Here is a 22,483-nt window from a genome sequence, read left to right as displayed (position 1 = left end):
GGTAACACAATAAACTACAGATCCCATAATGCAGCGCCAGCGGTTAGAGTTATTAGCACTGAGTTTGCACGGCGCTTTGGTGACTTTGAAGAACAAAAAAAGTCTGTCTACATGCGGCTCGAACCTTGTGCATGTTTGGTAGCACATATCTGTGTGAGAAGCTCTTCTCAGTGATAAAGACTAACAAAACAGCACACAGGAGTCGCCTCACTGATGAGCACCTTCAATCCATCCTGAGAATCTCCACAACACAGAACCTCACACCAAACAGAAACGAACTTGTGGCCAAAAAAAGATGCCAGGCGTCCAGCTCTAAAATGACATATGAGCAAAGACAACTGAATGATTTGATTTGTTATTGCACGTAAGAGCGGAGTCAACCATTTTAACAAACAGCGTATTGCACTGATACTGAAATAGCTGTGTGTGTATGTATGTATATATATATATATATATATATATATATATATATATATATGTATTTGTGTGTATATATGTGTGTGTATGTATGTATATGTGTGTATATATGTGTGTGTATATATGTAGATATATATGTGTATATATATATATATATATATATATATATATATATATATATATATATATGACAACAACACTCATCACTCACAACAGTGACAAAACAATTACATTGACAATCAGGTTACGTTATTTTCAAAATGTTTCCTTTTCTTTTCATTGCTTCTTTAACACACTACTTCTCCGCTGCGAAGCGCGGGTATTTTGCTACTAAGTAAATAATCCGTAAAAATGGGGTGAAAGTGTATGTTCAAAGTTCTAATAAATAAATTTGTTCAAATTGGAGGTTAAAACCAGAGACAGTCAATGAAAAAAATGATCCCCAATGCTTCCTACTTAAATTAAGTGTCTCCTTCCCTTAATACTGTCCGGACCTTGCAGAAGGAGAAGACGCCCACTAACAGGTGCAGTCAACTTTCAAATTTTGGCTCGGGTCCCCATTGCCCATCCTTCAGCAATTGTAGAACTTTGGAGAGTATCTTAACATCATTATTCAGAAGTGAGACTGGTCTATATGATACACATTGTAGCAAGTCCTTATTTTTCTAAGGAAAGATGGTAATTAATGCTTGTCAAAATGTTTGAGATAGAATTTTTTTGTCTTTAGCTTCTATAAACATTGCTAATAATAGTGAAGCTAACTTATTTGAATTTTTTTTAGTATATAAAATTCCATGGGGTAGCCATCGGGGCCGACTGCACTCTCACTTCGAAATGAGTTTATCCAGTTCCACAGCACGAGTATCTAGCTGTGGTATCTAATGAATCAAAAAAATTAATTCAATTGTGTTTTATCTTCTTTAAACTAAGCAGAATATAAGGACTTATAATACTCTTTAAATGTGTAACTTATATTTTTATGGTCAATAATTTTATCTCCGTCTGTGTTGGTAATTGATGTTAATGCACTGCAGACTTCCTGCTTGTGGATTTGTTGGGTTAAGATCTAATTGGCCTTCTCTCCGTGGTCATAATAATGATGATGTGATTTAAAGTCAAGAGGTTAAATTTTGATTTGATTCCAAAACCTGTCTTTTCCTGTAAAGTACCTCATTTGGAGACCTGGAGTATTTTAGATCTATCTTGATAATTTTGCTGATTAACTTGGGCACCATCTTGGTTTCCGATTTATTTTTGTGAGAAAGATATGAAATAATCTGTCCTCTTAAAAATGTCCTCTTAAAAATGCCTTGAAAGTTTCCCAGAATATACCTGCTGAGATCTCTGAGGATGCAGTTGTCTCAAGAAAATAATCAATTTGCTTGGATATGAATTCTGTACTGTTCTTGTCAGTTAATGACAGGTGTTTTAAGATGCCAGCTACAAGATGAGTGTATAGGAAGCAGTAATTTAAGCTCCATGATCAGAGAAGTATGGTCAAAGAGAACTATACCGTCATACTTACAAGATTTAATAGTGGATATAGAGGAAATAATCGATTCTTGAGTAACAAATTAGTTATGGGTGAAAAGGAGGAGTATGCTTTATAATCATTTAGACTGTAAGTATTTTTCTTCTTAGGCACAGAGATGATTGTGGATTTTTTGAAATAGACGGGTATTTTGCATTGAACCAAAGACTTAAGTGAAAAATTCTGTAGCTACCAAGGTTAACTGATCAGAACATTGCTTGCCACTCTAGTCCACTTTCTATTTCTGGGTTAGCTGATTTCAATTTCCCCCCATATGAAGGGGCAAGAAATATCATGGCATGGTCAGTGTTGCTAAAAGGGGCCAATGAAATAGCATGGTAATTATCAGAGAGAGTGCTATAATAAAGTTTTCTCTTCACTAGTTGTACATTTCACCCACTGATTCTTTTAAGGAAGCTCAGCTATTTGATTGAGGCAGCATTTAAACTCCAATTAGAATGACAAATGTGAACTCTCTAGACAGGTAAAACTGTTTGAGGTAATTCTCAGAAATTCCACTTGAGGTGCGCAGCTTCTTCCCAGCAATTTAACATTTGTGTACCACAAACTGTTGATAAAAAACACACTCAGCCATTACATTATATGGATTCAGTAGAGCTTTGGTTGGCTCTGAAAAGATTGTATCCAGGAAGGTTCACAGCTTCATCACAAATTAAATCATTTAGCCAAGTCATAGTAAAGCAAAAAAAGTGAATGAATAATCAGTTCTAGAGCTTATCCATTTTATTGCACAACAATCAGATGTTTGAAAGAAACATACCTGATAATTATGGGTAAATCCATGTCTTCTGAAACGGAGGACAGTCTCAGCTCTGCAACCCTGCTTTCTGCTATTAGTGGTGTTTGTGCTCCAGCTTCCTCCTTTTCTTTCCATGTGTTTAGCTACCTTGTCATGTTGTTGGGCAACAGCATGCACCACTAATCCGATGAGATCAGATATGTAGCTAAAAACCGTGATGTCGAAATCAAATAAACTGGCAAAATACTTTTGACGTTTAATAATTTATTTGCAATAAATTGGCATGGGTATGAATTAAATGTAAACTAAAGTTATGAGCAGAAGTGAAAAAATAAAAACTAACAGTAACACTGTGTTACCTTCTTTCTGCACCATTATAAATGAGGAATTTAGCTAGTACAGTGTATCCGGAAAGTATTCACAGCGCATCACTTTTTCCACATTTTGTTATGTTACAGCCTTATTCCAAAATGGATTAAATTCATTTTTTTCCTCAGAATTCTACACACAACACCCGATAATGACAACGTGAAAAAAGTTTACTTGAGGTTTTTGCAAATTTATTAAAAATAAATAAACTGAGAAATCACATGTACATTGCTTAATACTTTGTCGATGCACCTTTGGCAGCAATTACAGCCTCAAGTCTTTTTGAATATGATGCCACAAGCTTGGCACACCTATCCTTGGCCAGTTTCGCCCATTCCTCTTTGCAGCACCTCTCAAGCTCCATCAGGTTAGATGGGAAGCGTCGGTGCACAGCCATTTTAAGATCTCTCCAGAGATGTTCAATCGGATTCAAGTCTGGGCTCTGACTGGGCCACTCAAGGACATTCACAGAGTTGTCCTGAAGCCACTCCTTTGATATCTTAGCTGTGTGCTTAGGGTCGTTGTCCTGCTGAAAGATGAACTGTCGCCCCAGTCTGAGGTCAAGAGCGCTCTGGAGCAGGTTTTCATCCAGAATGTCTCTGTACATTGCTGCAGTCATCTTTCCCTTTATCCTGACTAGTCTCCCAGTTCCTGCCGCTGAAAAACATCCCCACAGCATGATGCTGCCACCACCATGGTTCACTGTAGGGATGGTATTGGCCTGGTGATGAGTGTTGCCCGGTTTTCCAAACGTGACGCCTGGCATTCACACCAAAGAGTTCAATCTTAGTTTCATCAAATCAGAGAATTTTGTTTCTCATGGTCTGAGAGTCCTTCAGGTGCCATTTGCCTTTTACTAAGGAGTGGCTTCCGTCTGGCCACTGTACCATACAGGCCTGATTTGTGGATTGCTGCAGAGATGGTTGTCCTTCTGGAAGGTTCTCCTCTCTCCACAGAGGACCTCTGGAGCTCTGACAGAGTGACCATCAGTTTCTTGGTCATCTCCCTGACTAAGGCTCTTCTCCCCCGATCGCTCAGTTTAGATGGCTGGCCAGCTCTAGGAAGAGTCCTGGTGGTTTCGAACTTCTTCCACTGACGGATGATGGAGGCCACTGTGCTCATTGGGACCTTCAAAGCAGCAGACATTTTTCTGTAACCTTCCCGAGATTTGTGCCTCGAGACAATCCTGTCTCAGAGGTCTACAGACAATTCCTTTGACTTCATGCTTGGTTTGTGCTCTGACATGAACTGTCAACTGTGGGACCTTATATAGACAGGTGTGTGCCTTTCCAAATCATGTCCAATCAACTGAATTTACCACAGGTGGACTTCAATTAAGCTGCAGAAACATCTCAAGGATGATCAGGGGAAACAGGATGCACCTGAGCTCAATTTTGAGCTTCATGGAAAAGGCTGTGAATACTTATGTACATGTGCTTTCTCAATTGTTTTATTTTTAATAAATTTGCAAAAATCTCAAGTAAACTTTTTTCACTTTGTCATTATGGGGTGTTGTGTGTAGAGTTCTGAGGAAAAAAATTAATTAAATCCATTTTGGAATAAGGCTGTAACTTAACAAAATGTGGAAAAAGTGATGCGCTGTGAATACTTTCTGGATGCACTGTATATGCACTTCTCTGATATGTATATCAGTTGAATAAATTAAACAAAATGATGGAGAATGGTAGAGTCTTTTTTCTTCATTCTTACATGTTAATTTTTTATTTTTATAGCTTGCTGTTGGTATCAAAATTTTTTGAACTACACCCTATCACACAAGATGTAGCTTCTTCAGAAGGCACAACACCAGTATCTGGAATCTGTCCGTCTCTTCCACCCTCAGACTCTAGTGGGTAAGTTAATAACAAAGTGCATACTTTTAAGTTTATACAGACTTTGTAACATTTTTTAGTGTCCCCATCCGCTAAGGATTATTAGATATTAAGATATACCACTCTTAGTGTCTCTTATGACACAATAACCAAAATGTAAATTTTACAGACTTGACAAAAATAGAGAAGTTTCTTATAGTGGGGAAAAATCTTATTTGTTTGAAAACTCCAAACTGTCACTAAAATTAATTTATAACATTAATTTGTCACATTTTAAGTGTGGATCAGAGTTCAGTTTTCATTTTTTCTATTCTGAAATATTGTGTAAATTCATGAATGGTAATATTTTAGTCTTCTCAGTCATAATTGTATTTCTTTTATATTTTGAATATATATTCTCTAAGTTTTTGAATGTTTAGAGTTATTTGCCAGTGTAGCACAATAGTTACCACCACTTTCTCATAGTTCGAGGAGACCAGGAGACTTTTATTCTGCTTGCTTTTTTCAAGATTAAATGTCCCATCTCTTGATAGAAACCTTTTTATCTTATAGTTATTTAGTTTTAAACATGGGTACTAATACAGTTAAACAACTATATGTTTATAAACCTATAAACAAACAGTATATTGCTTAATTGAGATTTTTGTGATCTTTGGCAGAAATGAATGTCCCTTACCTAGTAGGCCGTATTAATCTTAAAAATCATGTAGGTTAATCAAATATTAAATTGGTTAATAAAAATGTATATATGTTTGTTTTCCAAAAATATATTTTACTGAATCTCCTTGGACAGGAATTATAGCCACGTATGTTTTTCACCTACAGTTGGGGTTCTTTAAATTCCATTTATGTCTCCATCTTAAATGAATTTCATTGAGATATCTGACCATATTAGCCTGAATATAAATAAGGACCAGAGATTTCGGCAACAGAAACTTTTGCATCCCCCTGTGATGATGTGCCTTGGTCCCCTATACTATATGCCAGAGGCAGGCAAGGGATCCGTGATACTGTAATAGCATACATATGAGAAAAAATGCCCTACCTTTTAGCATGGAGAATTTTATTTCTTTTAGGTATCATGGGTCTTCAATGTCAGTAACAATATAAATGCAATGAAAGTAGACAGACATGTCAATTCTTTGGCCTCTTCTAATACCCTCTCCCTTGATCCCTTTTTAGTAAAATATTTACAGTGCAATTGCTATTACATTATTAGAAGTGGTAAAATAATAATCTGAAATACACCACCTCAGAATTCTTTAAAACACATCTTTTATAAAGCTTGTGTATCTAGTTAAAATACATTGTTTTTCCTCTGTAGGTTGTGTAATTTCAAAAGAGAGAAATTTGAAAATATACCTTTCTGCTTTTGTTTATTCTTTAGTTATGATATAAAATATGTAGTCTTAGAACTGTAATGTATTCAAATAAATATTGCAGTTTGGTCTTTAAATACTGTAATAGAGCAGAAGCTACTGTTAATACTGCTTCATTTTCAAGAAAAGAAGAATGAATATATATATATATTACATTATACATATAACCTACTCACACTAAACATTTAAGCAAAATATCTGATAATTAAAATATTAAGTGAAAGTGACAGAAATACTGTATTAAATGTATGCATCAATTTTGACCCAGACTGTTGCATTGCTTTCTTGGTTTGTGTTATTAATAAAATCCTGCTTTCACTTTATATTATAAGTTGTAGTGTATAACGTATTTTAAGTTGGGGGGAAAACCTGTTTAATAAACAGAATTATGCAAAATGTAATGTTGGTAATGCTATTCTTAGTAGATATTATTCTCTATTTTTAAGATCTCTCTGCCTCCCTACTACTTCTCCTTCCAAGTCCATCCCGATTCCACAGTCATTTCGCCCTGGAGATGAAGACCACAGGAACCAATTTGGGCAGAGAGACCGTTCTTCCTCCGCTCCTAATGTCCACATCAACACAATTGAACCAGTGAACATTGATGTGAGTATTTTAATAAAAGTGACTAGATGAACAAAATAAAAAGTTGGTCAAGTTTTGTTTTTTCCATTTTAATGACGGTTTTGAATGCCTAGCTAAACCTAATTTAGAATATCTATTATAGAAGCAGAACTTTAATTAAAATTAAAAAATTACAGTTGTGCTTAGTTTGTTAATATAGAGGATGTAGAAAAATAACAATTACATTATAATATTGACATTATTTTTGAGTGGTTGTTTTATAAGATTTATTTGTTTATATTTTTGTAGGATTTAATTAGAGATCAGCCATTACAGAGGTCAGAAGGAGGTAAGAAAAACATTTTTGCCTGTTTTGACCAAGTAATCCAGTTTACAAATAGTCCTTGGAAACATCTTATAATAGTTTTAAAGAAAGTCTTTTTTTAAATAGCTGTAGTCTTTTGTGCTTTATGGTTCTGCATGCAGGAGTAAAATTATTGATACATAAGTGCATCTCTCCTTTATAGGTTTATATACAAGATTTACACTATGTTATATACTATATATCTGTACAAGATGTACCTGTGTTTAATGTACTGTACTATGTGTCACCTATACACAGGTGAAATTCCGTTACAATGAAATTTTCATTACAACAAAGTATTTTTACGGTCCTGACAGTTTCCCCATATGACACAGTCTATAGAAATCTCGTTACTACGAAATACATTCAGCAGATGCTTTCATTACAACGAAGTACCCAAAAATCCTTGAAATGCCTGAATTAATCATCCACAGAGCAGTTAGTTCTGTGGTCGCAGCTCACTTGTGACCACAGAACACAAACACAAACTGTAAATTTTTCTCTTTCTTCGAACTTTCCTCGAACTATTTTTTGTAGTTTTCAGCGATACCTTTTGGTTATTGTTCATCAACATTTGAAAATCATCCATTGGAATTGAACTCATTGTCACCATCCTATAGAAATGGCAGATGCTCCTTCATTCCAATTAGTGCGCCACTCATTCAAGAAAAAGCAAAGTCACTGTTGTGAGGTTTCTAAACTCTTTTGGGACTTCCCCCAACGGGACGACACGCCGAAGATCGTCCCAAAACACAATCACCACGTCTGTGGAAGGCTGTTTATCTGTTGCTGGGGCAACAGCAGGCTCACAGTGCTGCAGCGGCTCGCCACCGATGCAACTCCGAAAATATCTCTGATGAGTGATTCAAGGAACATTATAAATGCAGGGAATCGTATTACTTGGCCACTAACCTGGTCACGACCCTGCATGATCTCTGTGTTGGTGTATAGAAGTGTGGTAGATTCCACTACTGTGCTGTTCCTGTTTCAAGCTGAATACATCTGGTTTTGCTAAAGTACTGATACTTAGTCTCGTGATTTGGGGTGCAAGACTTTAGAAGAAGGTTTTACTGTCAGCGGGGGTTGGCTAATTTGCTTTGGGAACGTTTTGGAATTGTAGCCAAAGCAATCTGTGGAGAAGAATCTGCAGTTCCAATTGAAAAAGCAAATGAATGGCGTGCAGATGAAATCAGGAATATCATTTCAGCTTTGAGCTCGAAGACATCTACAATTCTGATGAGACTGGAATCTTCTGCCAGCTGCTACCGCATCACACTTTCACACTCCAAAGAAATCCATCCTCTCATCTTTGGCAAGTTAACCAGTTCTTGGTGTTTTAAGCATGTTACATTCCTTCCCTGCAAATATAAAGTGAACTAGCAAACTTAGATGACTCGAGACATTTTGGGAAACTGGCTGTGACAGCTTGACAAGGATACTGTGATGCATGAGCCACTATCTTGCACCCCAAACCACGAGAATGAGTTGCAATACTTTAGGAAAACCACCTTTATTCCACTTGAAACAGGAACAGCACTACCACTCTTCTATATACAGACACAGCAATTAGGCAGGGTCATGGTCATGTTAGTGGCCAAGTAATACTATTTCCTGCATTCATAATGTTCCTTGCTTATATCATGACCACAATGTTTTTGGATTTTCTTCTGCAGTGCTCAGCTGCAGTGCTGTGAGCCTGTGGTTAACCTGTCTTAGCAACGGACAAACAATCTTCCACAGATGCAACAATTGTGCTTTGGAAACCTCACAATATGAAGAAAAAGTAAATTCTGCCTCTGGTTGATAACTGTGCTGCCCACAGCATGCTTCCACATTTAGATGATGTTCAAGTTGAATTCCTCCTACCCAATTGCACAGCAGTGCTTCAGCCATTGGATTTGGGCATCATTCGCACCCTGAAAGTGTATTATCACAAGGAAATGCTGAGAAAAGTTCTTGTCAGCATAACTTGTAGACAGGAGAAGTTGAAACTAATGTGAAAGAAGCTATTGAAATGATTGCAAATGCCTGGACACAAGTTAAATCAAGAACTATACTGACAAATATAGAATGTCATTACTACAAAATTTGTAATGGAATTTTACCTGTTTGTGTCCTCTGGTCTGGCATGGAATTTCCATCATTCGAGCCCTTTAGCTGGGTCGGGTGTTGCTGACCAAGAGGTTGTCAGCCGAGGAAAGGCGTTGGCATGGAAAGAGCCTCCATGAGTGAGAATTTATAAGACTGTAGGTCAAGAAACCACTTTGTGATTCGCGGGTTCGACTCCTTGTGTATGGCCATCCATTGTTAGGGTACATGATTTATAACAAGGATGGGCCTACAGCCCAAGAGGTAGTACCTCACTTTTGTAATTGCCCGTTTGATCTCCAAGGCCACCCATTCTACTGATGCATACCTGGTTTCCCTTTCCAGCAATTTCTGACTCAGGAACATGACAGGGTGTTCAACACCAATACCCAATATGCCCCAGGGTTGTCATTCGTATAACAATTCAAAAGATTAAAAACCTTTAGAGGCTTGTGGAACTTCCCGATAGGCAAAAAGGAAGAGGGGAAGGAGCTGATCCCAGTTCCTCCTGTCCTTGCTAACAACCTTGCAAAGCATTTGCTTGAGAGTCTGATTAAACCTCTCCAGTAGACCATTGGTTTGAGGATGATACACTGTGGTCTTTAAGTGCTTTATCTTAAGTAACTTGGCTGTTTTCCTGAACGTCTCTGAAGTGAAAGGCGTCCCTTGGTCTGTCAGGACTTCTTTAGGGATGCCGCCTGCACAAAGACCCCCACCAATTCCCTTGCGATGGCTTTAGAAGTAGCTGAATGCAAAGTAACAGCTTTGGGAGATGGAATAGCATAATCAACTAGGACCAAGATATATTTGTGTCCTGGAGCTGAGGGTTCTAGGGGTCCTACTAGATCAATCCTGATTCTTTCAAATGGGACATCAATGAGGAGAATGGAAACTAGAGGAGCCCGGTCCCTCCTAGGAATTTGACACAATTGACACTCCGGACAGCGCGTGCAAAAGTGATGAACCTCCTCATACCAGGCCAATAAAATCAGAGCTTAATCCTCTCCAAAGTTTTTTCGGTGCCCAAATGGCCTCCTAGGACTGGACATGTGCTAATTCGCAGACCTGCCACTGGAAGGTCCGCAAAACTAACAACAATTTCCGCACCTCCCCCTCATGCTGCGCTACCCCATACAAAAAGTAATTTCCTAAAACAAAGTGAGGTCCCTGGGGCATGGGATGAAGCGTGCATTGGCCATTGACAAGAACGGCTGCATTTTTTGCAAATTTCAGGGAATCGTCATTCAATTGTTCCCTTTTAAAAGAAGCCGGTGTTTCTTTCATTTAGAAGTGTAATTGGGAGAGAGGGTCTGTGCTGACCTGAATAGGCGTGTGGTTTGGTATGTCATACTTGATGGCCGCATTTTCTCCCCCGGCGGTATACAGTGGCAGCTGGGGACGTATTATCTCCATCCATTACTAGGCCCAAAATCGGTTTCAAGGAGTGGAAGGTATTGAACCTCTTTTACTTTTTAGACCAGTCTCAACCCAGGATCACCGGGTATGGAAGATTAGGATGGACTGCTACAGTCAGATTTTTTAGCAATCCCTTGAAACTGATAAAACAAGAGGTGGAGCTGTAGCAGTGGGTTTCCCTGTGAATGCACTTCAGATTGGTCTTACCCTTGATCCACTGTAGCGGCAACGCAAATTAGCAGGCAACAATAGAAATGTTGCTGCCAGAATCAAATAAAGTGGTGGTTTTCTGGCCATTGATAATTATGACTCCTTCCTATGGAGAAGCCAGATGATTCACAAGTACACGACACCCTTCCTCCCCAATCTCCCTGCATTCCCCTTTGCTGCCAAGAAGCAAATCCGGGGACTTAGGTGCTTGCTCCCGGCGGTGACGGGGAGTCCAATAAGTCAGGACAGATTCTGTCTGGGTTTGACTAAGGAACAGTTCGGTCCTCTCAGAGTGAGAGGCCATCCTAACTGTCTGGACAAGCTCCATAAGCTCGAGTATGTTGGTATAGTATTGTCCCCAGACCAGCTGGGTGATATATTCAGGAAAGCTGTTTAGAAACAGGTAGCGACCTGTTCCACTGTTTGGTGAGCATTGTTTTCTTCTGGCCTTAGCCCACGCCCCGCCTTAGCTAATAGGAGAAAGGCCTGTAAGTGGGTTGGCTGCTCCGGGTCAAATTTCCACTGCCATATTACTCTCACCTGCTGTTCTGGGCCCCCATATTTGGCCAATGGCTTTGCCTTGGGCGGGTGGCACTCTCCTCTGAGAAGCCATAATAAGTCCTCTGGGTCTCCCCTATCTGGACTAGTCCAAATCCGTGGGCCCTTCCCGCACACTCCCCATGGGATTTACATTGTAAAATTATAACCTTTGGGGACAGAGCTTGCACCTTGGCAACTCGGGTACGGTACTCTTGGTTGTTCCATAAATATGCCACTATCACAAAAATAAGACAAAAAGAGTCATAGAAAGGTGTAAGGTAGCCACCCTTTATAATGAAGTGGGTTGCAAACAAGGCAAAGCAACACATTTCACTGAGTTCAAAATGGACCTGGAGCATAGGTGGAAAAATGGCAGTTTTAAAGGGAGACAGAGGTAGTGATGTCTTCGGGGCTGGTACCGAAAGTGACTTGTTGGGGCCAGGCAGGATTTCCAGAGAGTGGTGTACAGGAGAAAAAGAGAAATGGTTAATGCACTTTCCCCTCCTCTGGTTCGGCATTGAATTTCCTTCATTTGAGCCCTTTAGCTGCCTCCCATGTATAGTATATATGGAAGCAAAGGTATGTGGCACGGTTTATAGGCTGAATCGTGGCTTTCTAATGAGAACACCATTAACACTAGAATTACCAGAGTCTACGAAAAAACTCGTAGATCCGTCCCACCTTAAATCGCTTCTTAAAACCGTTCTCACCTCTCCGCCAGCCTCCTTTGTCCTGTAAATGTGCCAATAAAAACAAACTGCAAGCAGCCGGCTATTCCATCCCCCCACCAACTTAGAATGTGCACGAACTTCTCCCAGCTCATGCCTCGATTATCTGGGAGTGAAGTGGAGTTTTAGAGTGGAAATAATAGATTGTTATTTGGAACACACACATTTCATGTGTGTTCCGTTTCTACAGTAATCTGTGTATACACAATGTTAAAACAGAAACTTTTTCATATTTTAGTAATAAATGTTACAAAATGTAGGCATAAACTATAAAATGCATGAAGCCTGAAGGTCAAAGATCAAATAAACACTTTAATAAAAGGTTCAAGAGTTTTACAACAGCTTTTGTGGCATACTGGTAAGATTTCGTCACTTAGAGCGCAGCAGACTTGCTGTAACTCAAGAAATCTGAGTTCGATTCCCCGCTGAGGAGAATATTTATTTATTTATTTATTTATTTTTAACCTTCGCCTTTCTGCCTGCCTGAGCTCCCTGTCTATCTATATAGTAATAACAGTAATTTTATTATTATATAGGAGCTTCCCTGTCTGCCTATCATATAGTGCCTTTCCTTCCTATCTATCCCCTTAGCTGTTTTTTATATATCTATAATAATAAAAGGCAAAGCCCTTACTGACTCATCACTAATTCTCCAACTTCCCATGTAGGTAGAAAGCTGAAATTTGGCAGGCTTATTCCTTACAGCTTACTTACAAAAGTTAAGCAGGTTTCATTTCGAAATTCTGCACGTAACGGTCGATAACGATCGACAACGTCCACCATGTTGAATTTTCTTATTTATGGCCCCATCTTCACGAAATTTGGTAGGCGGCTTCCCTGCGCTAACTGAAACTGATGTACTTACTTATTTCGATGGTATGACGCCACTGTCCGCCGCCATATTGAACTTTCCAACGTTGCCAATTTTCAAACTTCCCGTGTAGGTAGAAGGCTGACCCCATCTTCACGATTTTTGGTAGGTTGCTTCCCTGCGCTAACCAATACCAATGTACGTACTTATTTCGGTGGTATGATGCCACTGTCGGCTGCCATATTGAACTTTTAACGGAAACCGATGTCCGTACTTATTTCATTGGAATGACACCGCTGTCGGCCGCCATATTGAACTTTCCAACGTCACTAATTCTCCAACTTCCCGTGTAGGTAGAAGGCTGAAATTTGGCAGGCCCATTCCTTACAGCTTACTTACAACAATTAAGCAGGTTTCATTTCGAAATTCTACGCGTAATGGTCATAACGGTCAATAATGTCCGCCAAGTTAAACTTTCTTATTTACGGCCCCATCTTCTCGAAATTTGGTAGGCGGCTTCCCTGCACTAACCAAAACCAATGTACGTACTTATTTCGGTAGTATGATGCCACTGTCGGCCGCCATATTGAACTATTTAACTTATGGCCCCATCTTCAAGAAATTTGGTACATGGGTTCCCAACGCTAACTGAATCCTACTTACGTACATATATACATCCATAGCCTGCAGCTCGGTCACCGTGTGAGGCGGTGTTGGGTCCCCCATCCCAACGCCTCCCACGTTGTTGGCTGCCTGCCTATATAAGGCCGTCCGTCGCTCCAGTCTCTACATTCCCTTTCTTGCTTCGCCACGGGATTCACGTCTCCCTACTGATAACTACAGCCTTTTTGTTTAATCCACGGCTTCTCCTCTGTTTTATTGTTTGTTTATTACAATTATAGTTATTGTATAGGTATTTTACACTTACTTTACATTTGAAAATGAACAGCGTCAGATTGGGTTTGAATATGCGCCCGATCTGACACTGTTCGTTTTCAAATAATATTGCATTAGTGCGATGATGTTTTTATATATATATTGTCTCTTTGCATGTACTGTGTGTTGAAACTGCTGCACTGAATATGCGGACGCCTTCTGTAACAGCGTCTGCGTGTATTCAAACCCGATCTGATGCTGTTCGTTTTCAATATATATATATATATACACATATATATATATATATATATATATATATATATATATATATACTAGTAAAATACCAGCGCTTGAGCGAGAAGTAGTGTGTTAAATAAGGAAAGAAAAAGAAAAGGAAACATTTTGAAAATAATGAAATGATTGTCAAAGTAATTGTTTTGTGTATTTGGTGGCAGTGTCACGAAGTTGTTTCCGTCTAGCTGCATCAGAAAATGTACCACGACGTCTGACACGTCTTCTTTTTACTGTTTTCTCACAGCTTGGATTGCTGCTGTCATAATGGGTTTGAGTCTACATATATATACAGTATATATATATATATATATATATATATATATATATATATATATATATATATATATATATATATATATATATATATATATATATATATATATATACACATACACATACATATCTTCATATCTATATACATATATACGTATCTATATACATATGTACATATACACACATATATATACATACCTATCTACATCATATATACACACATACATACATACACACACACAAATTATATATATGTGTGTGTGTGTGTGTGTGTGTGTGTATGTATGTGTGTGTGTGTGTATATATATATATATATATATACAATGTAGATAGGTGTGTGTGCGTGTGTAGTAGATAGGTGTGTGTGTGTATATATATATATATATATATATATATATATATATATATATACACATACATACAAACATACACACAGGTATATAAATGTGTGTATATATATGTATGTGTCTATATGTGTGTGTATAGCTTTGGTCACTGAGTGCAAGGGAAAAATAATAAAATGTATTCTATAAGTTATTAAACAGTAAAATATTAACGCTTTTAAGAAGTAAAGCTACATTGAGCACTACTGGAGTGGTTGCGGGTAAACTACATTTTAAAGCCGGTATAACATAACAGGTAAGTAGTACTAACAGCAGCTAAAATGTATATGGATCATCTCTCGGTAGTTGATCCCTTTTGAAAGGCGCTACATGACGGCTGTGGTATAGAAATTACATTTTCTATGTGAACATCCAAATTTCTGCCTCTGGTAATGTGCCTTACCGGCATTACCAGCCATTAAAGAAAATTAGTTTTGTGTCCTCTGCAGTGTTAAGAGAGAAAGGCTTTGGTTTGGGATAAAAGGAAAAAAGGTGTAAAGAAAGGAAAGTTGCCTTTTTCTTTTATATAGTATAGAGAGATGTCTTCGCTGACGATATAAGCGCCTTTTGGGGACAGTCGCGGTGGGTCTTGTGTAGACTGGTGAGACGTCCCTGCCTTTAATCGGCTGTGATGGCACTGTCAGTCCTCCACTCATGTGCATTTCTTCATAATCCGAGCTGACGACCTCATAATCATATACGTGCAAAAGAAAGTGCGAAGCGCCTTAATATTAGTTTGCCGCGGTGTAGAACAGGGGTCCCGTGTTTGCACTTATCTGGGCTATAGCTCAGGGGGAGGATGAAAAAAATTAAAAGTGCTCACTTTGACTTAAGGCAGAAGCGCAGTCAGCGTCTCAAAGGCCGGCACAGCTATGCGTGCGCGCCGGCTACTTGACTTTTGCTGGGCAGGAGACGCGACTTTTTGCAGACACATTCACGTGATCAAAAGTCTCCGCGCTCTTTGGAGGTCATTCATATATATATATATATATAGCAAAATACCCGCGCCTCGCAGCGGAGAAGTAGTGTGTTAAAGAAATAATGAAAAAGAAAAGGAAACATTTTAAAAATAACTTAACATGATTGACATTGTCATGAGTGTTGCTGTCATATATATATATATATATATATATATATATATATATATATATATATATATATATATACATACATATACATATATATACACACACACATAAATATATATATATACATTGTGGCTTGTGCCTCCTCCAGACCGAAAGGGGGCGATCGCCCTGGTTGTATTGGGGGCCACGGGTAGAGGGCTTGGAAGCCCAACCCTGTAGGGGCCCGTGGCCACAGCCAGGCGGCGCCCAGTTGCCTGAGGAACCCTGGAGCCCAGCACTTCCGCCACACCAGGAAGTGCTGGGGGGAAGAGAACAGTAGACACCCGGATGGTTTCCGGGTTAACAGCCGGCACTTCCGCCACACAGGGGTGTGTCCAAAGGAGAGTGCCGGGAAGCAGCTGGAGCCCATCCGGGTTCCCATTTAAGGGGCCGCCTCCCTCCAGTCATTAGTGGATGTTGGGTGGAAGAGGACAGAGCTGGAGAGAGGATAGGAGGTGGCCAAGAGAAAGGCACAGTGACGGAGAGGCCTGGACTTTGGGGAATCGGTGCAAGGGGGTTCGTGCATTGTAAATATTGTACAAATAAACGTGTGTTGGGTGAACTATGTTGTCCGTCTGCCTGTGTCCGGGTCCCAGTTCACAACATGTACACACATACTGTATATACAGTATATATACATATACAGTACATCTACATATATATACATGCTATAGTGTATATATATATATATACTATATATATATATATATATATATATGTGCACAAAACCACGCTTTTATCAAGGCTTCTGTCGGGTAGTCTTTTGAAATGAAATTTTCCTCCAATCAGTCGTAGCAACGCGCTTTCTTCCGATTGTTACATTTTTGTAGCTCTGATGTGTGCATCAATGTAATCGTGTACCAGGAAATCATGCATTGACAGAAGTTTCCCTTTGCTTGGAATGCAAAGTGTGATTAAATGCATTATTTTTTAACGCGTTATGAAGCACATGCATCGAAGCTTGTCAGCTGTACTTGTGCTAAGAAAAGGAAACATTTTAAAAATAATGTAACACGATTGTCAATGTAACCTTTTGTAAGTAGTGCCTGGAGAATTCAGAGTGTGGAGAAACTCTAGAGACAGCGTGTGTATTAACTTGTGGATTTTTCTGTGAGTATTTGGTGGCAGCGTCACAAAGTTGGTTCCGCAAGACTGCGTTAGCTGCAGAGCTCAGCTCAGAGCGAAATGAGGTGAATGGGAGGGGAGATAATGACGTGACTCTCCCACCCACCTCAACTGTCAATCCCCACACAAAGACAGTCTCGAATTTGCATAAGCACAGCCCTTCACCAGTAATTTTAACTTAGTTACAAAGTGATCAAAACTCTCGTTTATATCCTGCGTCCTCTCATTAAACTTGTATCCCGCATGACAAATGCCAGCGGCAGCCTGTCTATGAACTTAATTTAAACTTTAGGTTTACACCGTGCTTTGATTCCGAAGTAGCTGTACTCATGAATATGGTTCTATGTGTGACTCGCTCGCTTCTTATTGTTTCGCTGCCTTCTCAATTGTACTGTATAATGCATGTTTTCTTCAGCGCTTTTTGGAGCTCTTCCTTGTTTTCTACGTATTGTGTTGACAGTCAGTTCACGTGATTACGTGGGAGGCGTGATGATGTCACACAAAACTCCGCCCCCCCAACAGCCATCGAACTCAACTCCATTACATTATATGGAGAAAAATAGGTTCCAGTTATGACCATTACACGTAGAATTTCGAAATGAAACCTGCCCAACTTTTGTAAGTAAGCTGTAAGGAATGAGCCTGCCAAATTTCAGCCTTCTACCTACACGGGAAGTTGGAGAATTAGTGATGAGTGAGTGAGTGAGTGAATGAGGGCTTTGCCTTTTATTAGTATACTAGCAAAATACCCGCGCTTCGCAGCGGCAAAGTACTGCCTTAAAATTTTTATTAAGAAGAAAATTAAACCTTTTTAAACTGAGGGAAAATATACCAATAATTATTTGTTAAGGATCTTTTTGTATACCACATTGTGAGTTCGGCCCTCCGGTTGTAATATGACCAAGCTGTGCACTGAGCTTACTCTTGAGCATGCAACGTACAGTTGGCCATGTGAACAGCAATCTTGTTTCAAATCTCACAGCTTGGATTGCTGCTGTCATAATCGGTTTGAATTTGATGGTTTGGTTCAATTACGACAGTATTTGTAGGACTTGTGTTGAAGAGACATTCGGCATCTGTCAAGCGTTGTAAGTATACAACTGGTTTCATCGATAACTTCACATCCAGCTTTTGAGAGTTTAAACATTCATAAACATCAAAGGGTCCACTACTGAAATCATCACCTGTGAGTCTAAGATGTTTAAGAGGCACTGGCAGTTGTCAAAAGGTGTAAAATATTTGCCCATTTCGGTACATTTGAAAGCGACAACCGAACAATTCAGCAGCAGCCATCAACTCACATGCAGATGCATAGGTGAAGGGCTTAAGCATTTCACTGTTCTAGTGCTCCTGTGTAGTATAATTATCTCCTGTACCGTCATCAGTCCACACCTTGAACCTGTCCCAGTCATTCAATACATAAGACACAATGTTTCTCCAGATATCAAGAGTGAGCCTGATATGGCCGTGCAATATGTAACAAAGAGAATGTAAAAGGTAGGTGCCATCTCCGGGCATGGAAACCACTCGGTAAGTGATAGTTCTTTGATCGATGGTGATCACCTCAATATGTTAATGGACATGTTAATGGGGGTACGGTTGTAATGATAAAGGAAATGGGTACCTGAACAATGTAAAGTAAGTCTAAAATACCTACACAATAACTATAATCGTAATAAATGAACAATAAAACATTGGAGAAGCCATGGATTAAATAAAAAGGCTGTAGTTATCAGCAGGGAGACGTGAATTCCGTGGCGAAGCAAAGAAGGGAATGTAGAGACTGGCGTGACAGACGGCCTTATATAGGCAGGCAGCCAACAATGTGGGAGGCGTTGGGATGGGGGACCCAACGTCGCCTCACACGGTGACCAAGCTGCAGGCTATGGACGTATATATATGTACGTAAGTAGGATTCAGTTAGCGTTGGGAACCCGCGTACCAAATTTCTTGAAGATAGAAGTAACAATAAGTAACAAAGACCGTTGAAAAGTTCAATATGGCGGCCGACAGTGGCATCATACCACCGAAATAAGTACCAAATTTCAGCCTTCTACCTACACGGGAAGTTGGAGAATTAGTGACGTTGAAAAGTTCAAAATGGTGGCTGGCAGTGGCGTCAAACCAACGAAATAAGTACGTACATTGGTTTCGATTAGCGAAGGGAAGCCGCCTACCAAATTTCGTGAAGATGGGGCCATGAATAAGAAAGTTCAACATGGCTGACGTTGTTGATCGTTATGACCGTTACGCGTAGAATTTTGTAAGTAAGCTGTAAGGAATGGGCCTGCCAAATTTCAGCCTTCTCCCTACACGGGAAGTTGGAGAATTAGTGACATTGGAAAGTTCAATATGGCGGCCGACAGTGGCGTCATACCACCGAAATAAGTACGTATATCGGTTTTGGTTAGTGCAGGGAAGCCACCTACCAAATTTCGTGAAGATGGGGCCATAAATAAGAAAGTTCAACATGGCGGACGTTGTCGACCGTTATGACCATTATGTGTTGAATTTCGAAATGAAACCTGCTTACCTTTTGTAAGTTAGCTGTAAGGAATAAGCCTGCCAAATTTCAGCCTTCTACCTACACGGGAAGTTGGAGAATTAGTGATGAGTGAGTGAGGGCTTTGCCTTTTATTAGTGTAGATATATATATATATACATATATATATATATATATATATATATATATATACATTTACACATATATATATATACACACATACATATATACACACACACACACACATATATATATATATATATATATATATATATATATATATATATATATATATATATATATATACATATATACAAACACACACACATATATATATATATATATACATATATATATATATACAAACACACACACATATATAATGTATATAGCAAAATCCCCGCTCTTCGGAGTGACGAAGAACTGGTTTTAAATTTTTATTAAGAAGAAAAGAAAACCTTTTTAAACTGAGGGAAAATATACCAATAACTATCTGTTAAGGATCTCTTTGTATACCACGTTGTCAGTTCAGCACTCCAGCTGTGCACTGAGATTACTTTTGAGAATGCAACTTATAGTTGTTCAGGAGAAAAGCAATGTTGCCTCAAATCAATGGCAACCTTTTGTAGGGTCTGTCCCTGAGACTTATTGTCATCGCGAAGCAGAGCCTCACTGGAAATTTGAGGCATTTGATTTGAAATAGGAGATCAGAGGGTATAACGGTGATGCGAGGAATACATTCAGAGTGTTGCGCTCTGCTGTTTTTTTGTGTAGCTGCCTTCATACAGCTTCTCCGCTGCTTTATGAACGAACGCCATATAGGGCTGTCGTTTCTCCTTGCTTCGCGGTTCTGTACTGTTTTATTGTTCATTTATTACGATTGTTATAGTTATTGTGTAGCTATTCGAGACTTACTTTACTGTTCAGGTACCCATTTCCTTTATTTAATCCACAGCTTGTACGCTATTTTTTGTTCGTTTATTACGATTATAGATATTTATTGATTCCCTTCTTTAGCTGACTGCCTGCTCATATAAGGCGCTCCGTTGGTTTTTTGTGAAGCAGCCTTTACACAGCTTCTCCGCTGTTTTATAACCGAATGACTGACATATAAGGCCATCCTTTTTCCTTGCTTTGCCAAGGAAGCTGCCTTTTTATTTAATCCACGGGTTCTCCACTGTTTTATTGTTCGTTTATTATGATTGTTATAGTTCTCTTTATATAGCAGGTTGTCAGTTCAGCACTCTGGTTGTAATATGACGCTGCGCAAGCTCACTCTTGAGAATGCGACGTATAGTTGTCCAGGAGAAAAGCAGTCTTGCCTGAAATCAGTGGCAACCTTTTGTAGGGTCTGTCCCTGAGACTTATTACTTGTCATCGCGCAGCAGAGCTTTACTGGAAATTTCAGGAATTGAAATGGGAGATCAGAGGTTATAACGGGGATGCGAGGAATACATTGAGTGTGGAGAAACTCTAGAGACAGCGTGTGTATTAACTTGTGGATTTTTCTGTGAATATTTGGTACCAGTGTGACGAAGTTGCTTCCGCAAGACCGCGTTAGCTGTGGAGCTCAGCTCGGAGCATATTCTTTTCCTACCTTGTCAATTGTGTAATGCGTTTTTTGAACAGGGTTGATGCATGGAAGTGATCACTCATACTACATTCAGTCAGTTCACGTGAGCTGCTCTCTTGTGTGATGTTGTGATGTCCACGGCTTTATTTAATGTTAGTTAAGACCCGGCACTTAAAAGTTTCTCGCTACAGCAATTTTAACTCCGTTACAAAGTGATCCAAAGTCTCGTTTATACCTCGTGTGTTCTCATTAAACTTGTATCTCGCGAATAAAGTATTCGACGAAGGCATGACAAATGGCAGCGGGAGCGTGTCCATAAACTTAATTTAAACTTACGGTTTACAACGTGCTATGTTTCCACAGTAGCTGAACTTATGAGTAAGCTTGTATGCGTTTTTGTTCAGAGCTCTTTGGGAGCTCTTCCTTCTTTTCTACGTACTACGTTCACAGTCAGTTCAAGTGATTACGTGGAAGGCGTGATGATGTGACACGCAGCTCCACCCCCCACGGCCATCGAGCTAAAGTCCATTACAGTATATGGAGAAAAATAGGTTCCAGTTATGACCATTACACGTGGAATTTCAAAATGAAACCTGCTCAACTTTTGTAAGTAAGCTGTAAGGAATGTGCCTGCCAAATTTCAGCCTTCTACCTACACGGGAAGTTGGAGAATTAGTGATGAGTGAGTGAGTCAGTGAGGGCTTTGCCTTTTATTAGTATACTAGCAAAATACCCAGCGCTTCGCAGCGGAGAAGTAGTGTGTTAAAGAAGTAATGAAAAAGAAAAGGAAACATTTTAATAATAACGTAACATGATTGACAATGTAATTGTGTTGTCATTGTCATGAGTGTTACTGGCATATATATATATATATATATATATATATATATATATATATAGTGAACTCGAACCCGGACACAGACAGACGGACATCTTAAGTTCACCCAACACACCCTTTATTTACAATATTTACAATCAGTTCATGTGCAACCCCAGTGCCTCTTGCACCGTTCCCATAATGTCCAGGCCTCACAGTCCAACTGCCTTTCTCCTCCTGGCCGCCTCCAGTCCTCTCTCCAGCTCCGTCTCTCTTCCACCCGACTTCCGCCCTCGACTGTAGGTAGGCGGCCCTTAAATAGGAACCCGGATGGGCTCCAGCTGCTTCCCGGCATTCCTCCGAAGACACGCCCCAGTGTGGCGGAAGTGCCGGCTGCGCACCTGGATGCCATAATATATACACACACATATATATAAACATAATAATATAATTATATATTATAATAAACATATAATCTAATTAATTTGAGGCTGTGTAATAAT

At 39.4% G+C, this 22,483-nt stretch overlaps 1 protein-coding gene across 2 annotated transcripts in view; it reads left to right on the top strand.

The window, feature by feature from the left end:
- The window catches only part of braf (B-Raf proto-oncogene, serine/threonine kinase), a 350,871-nt gene that overhangs the window by 175,481 nt on the left and 152,907 nt on the right, over nt 1–22,483 (top strand). For both annotated transcript variants that reach the window (XM_039769464.1, XM_039769465.1), the window contains exons 7-9: nt 4,811–4,930; nt 6,735–6,894; nt 7,162–7,201. In XM_039769464.1, the coding sequence (XP_039625398.1) occupies nt 4,811–4,930; nt 6,735–6,894; nt 7,162–7,201 (320 nt within the window). The remainder of the gene's footprint in view (nt 1–4,810; nt 4,931–6,734; nt 6,895–7,161; nt 7,202–22,483) is intronic.

This window comes from Polypterus senegalus, chromosome 11, assembly GCF_016835505.1.
Source record: "Polypterus senegalus isolate Bchr_013 chromosome 11, ASM1683550v1, whole genome shotgun sequence".
Lineage (NCBI taxonomy): Eukaryota > Metazoa > Chordata > Cladistia > Polypteriformes > Polypteridae > Polypterus > Polypterus senegalus.
Note: the sequence above shows the minus strand (reverse complement) of the source record. Positions and strands in the feature narration are given on the sequence as shown.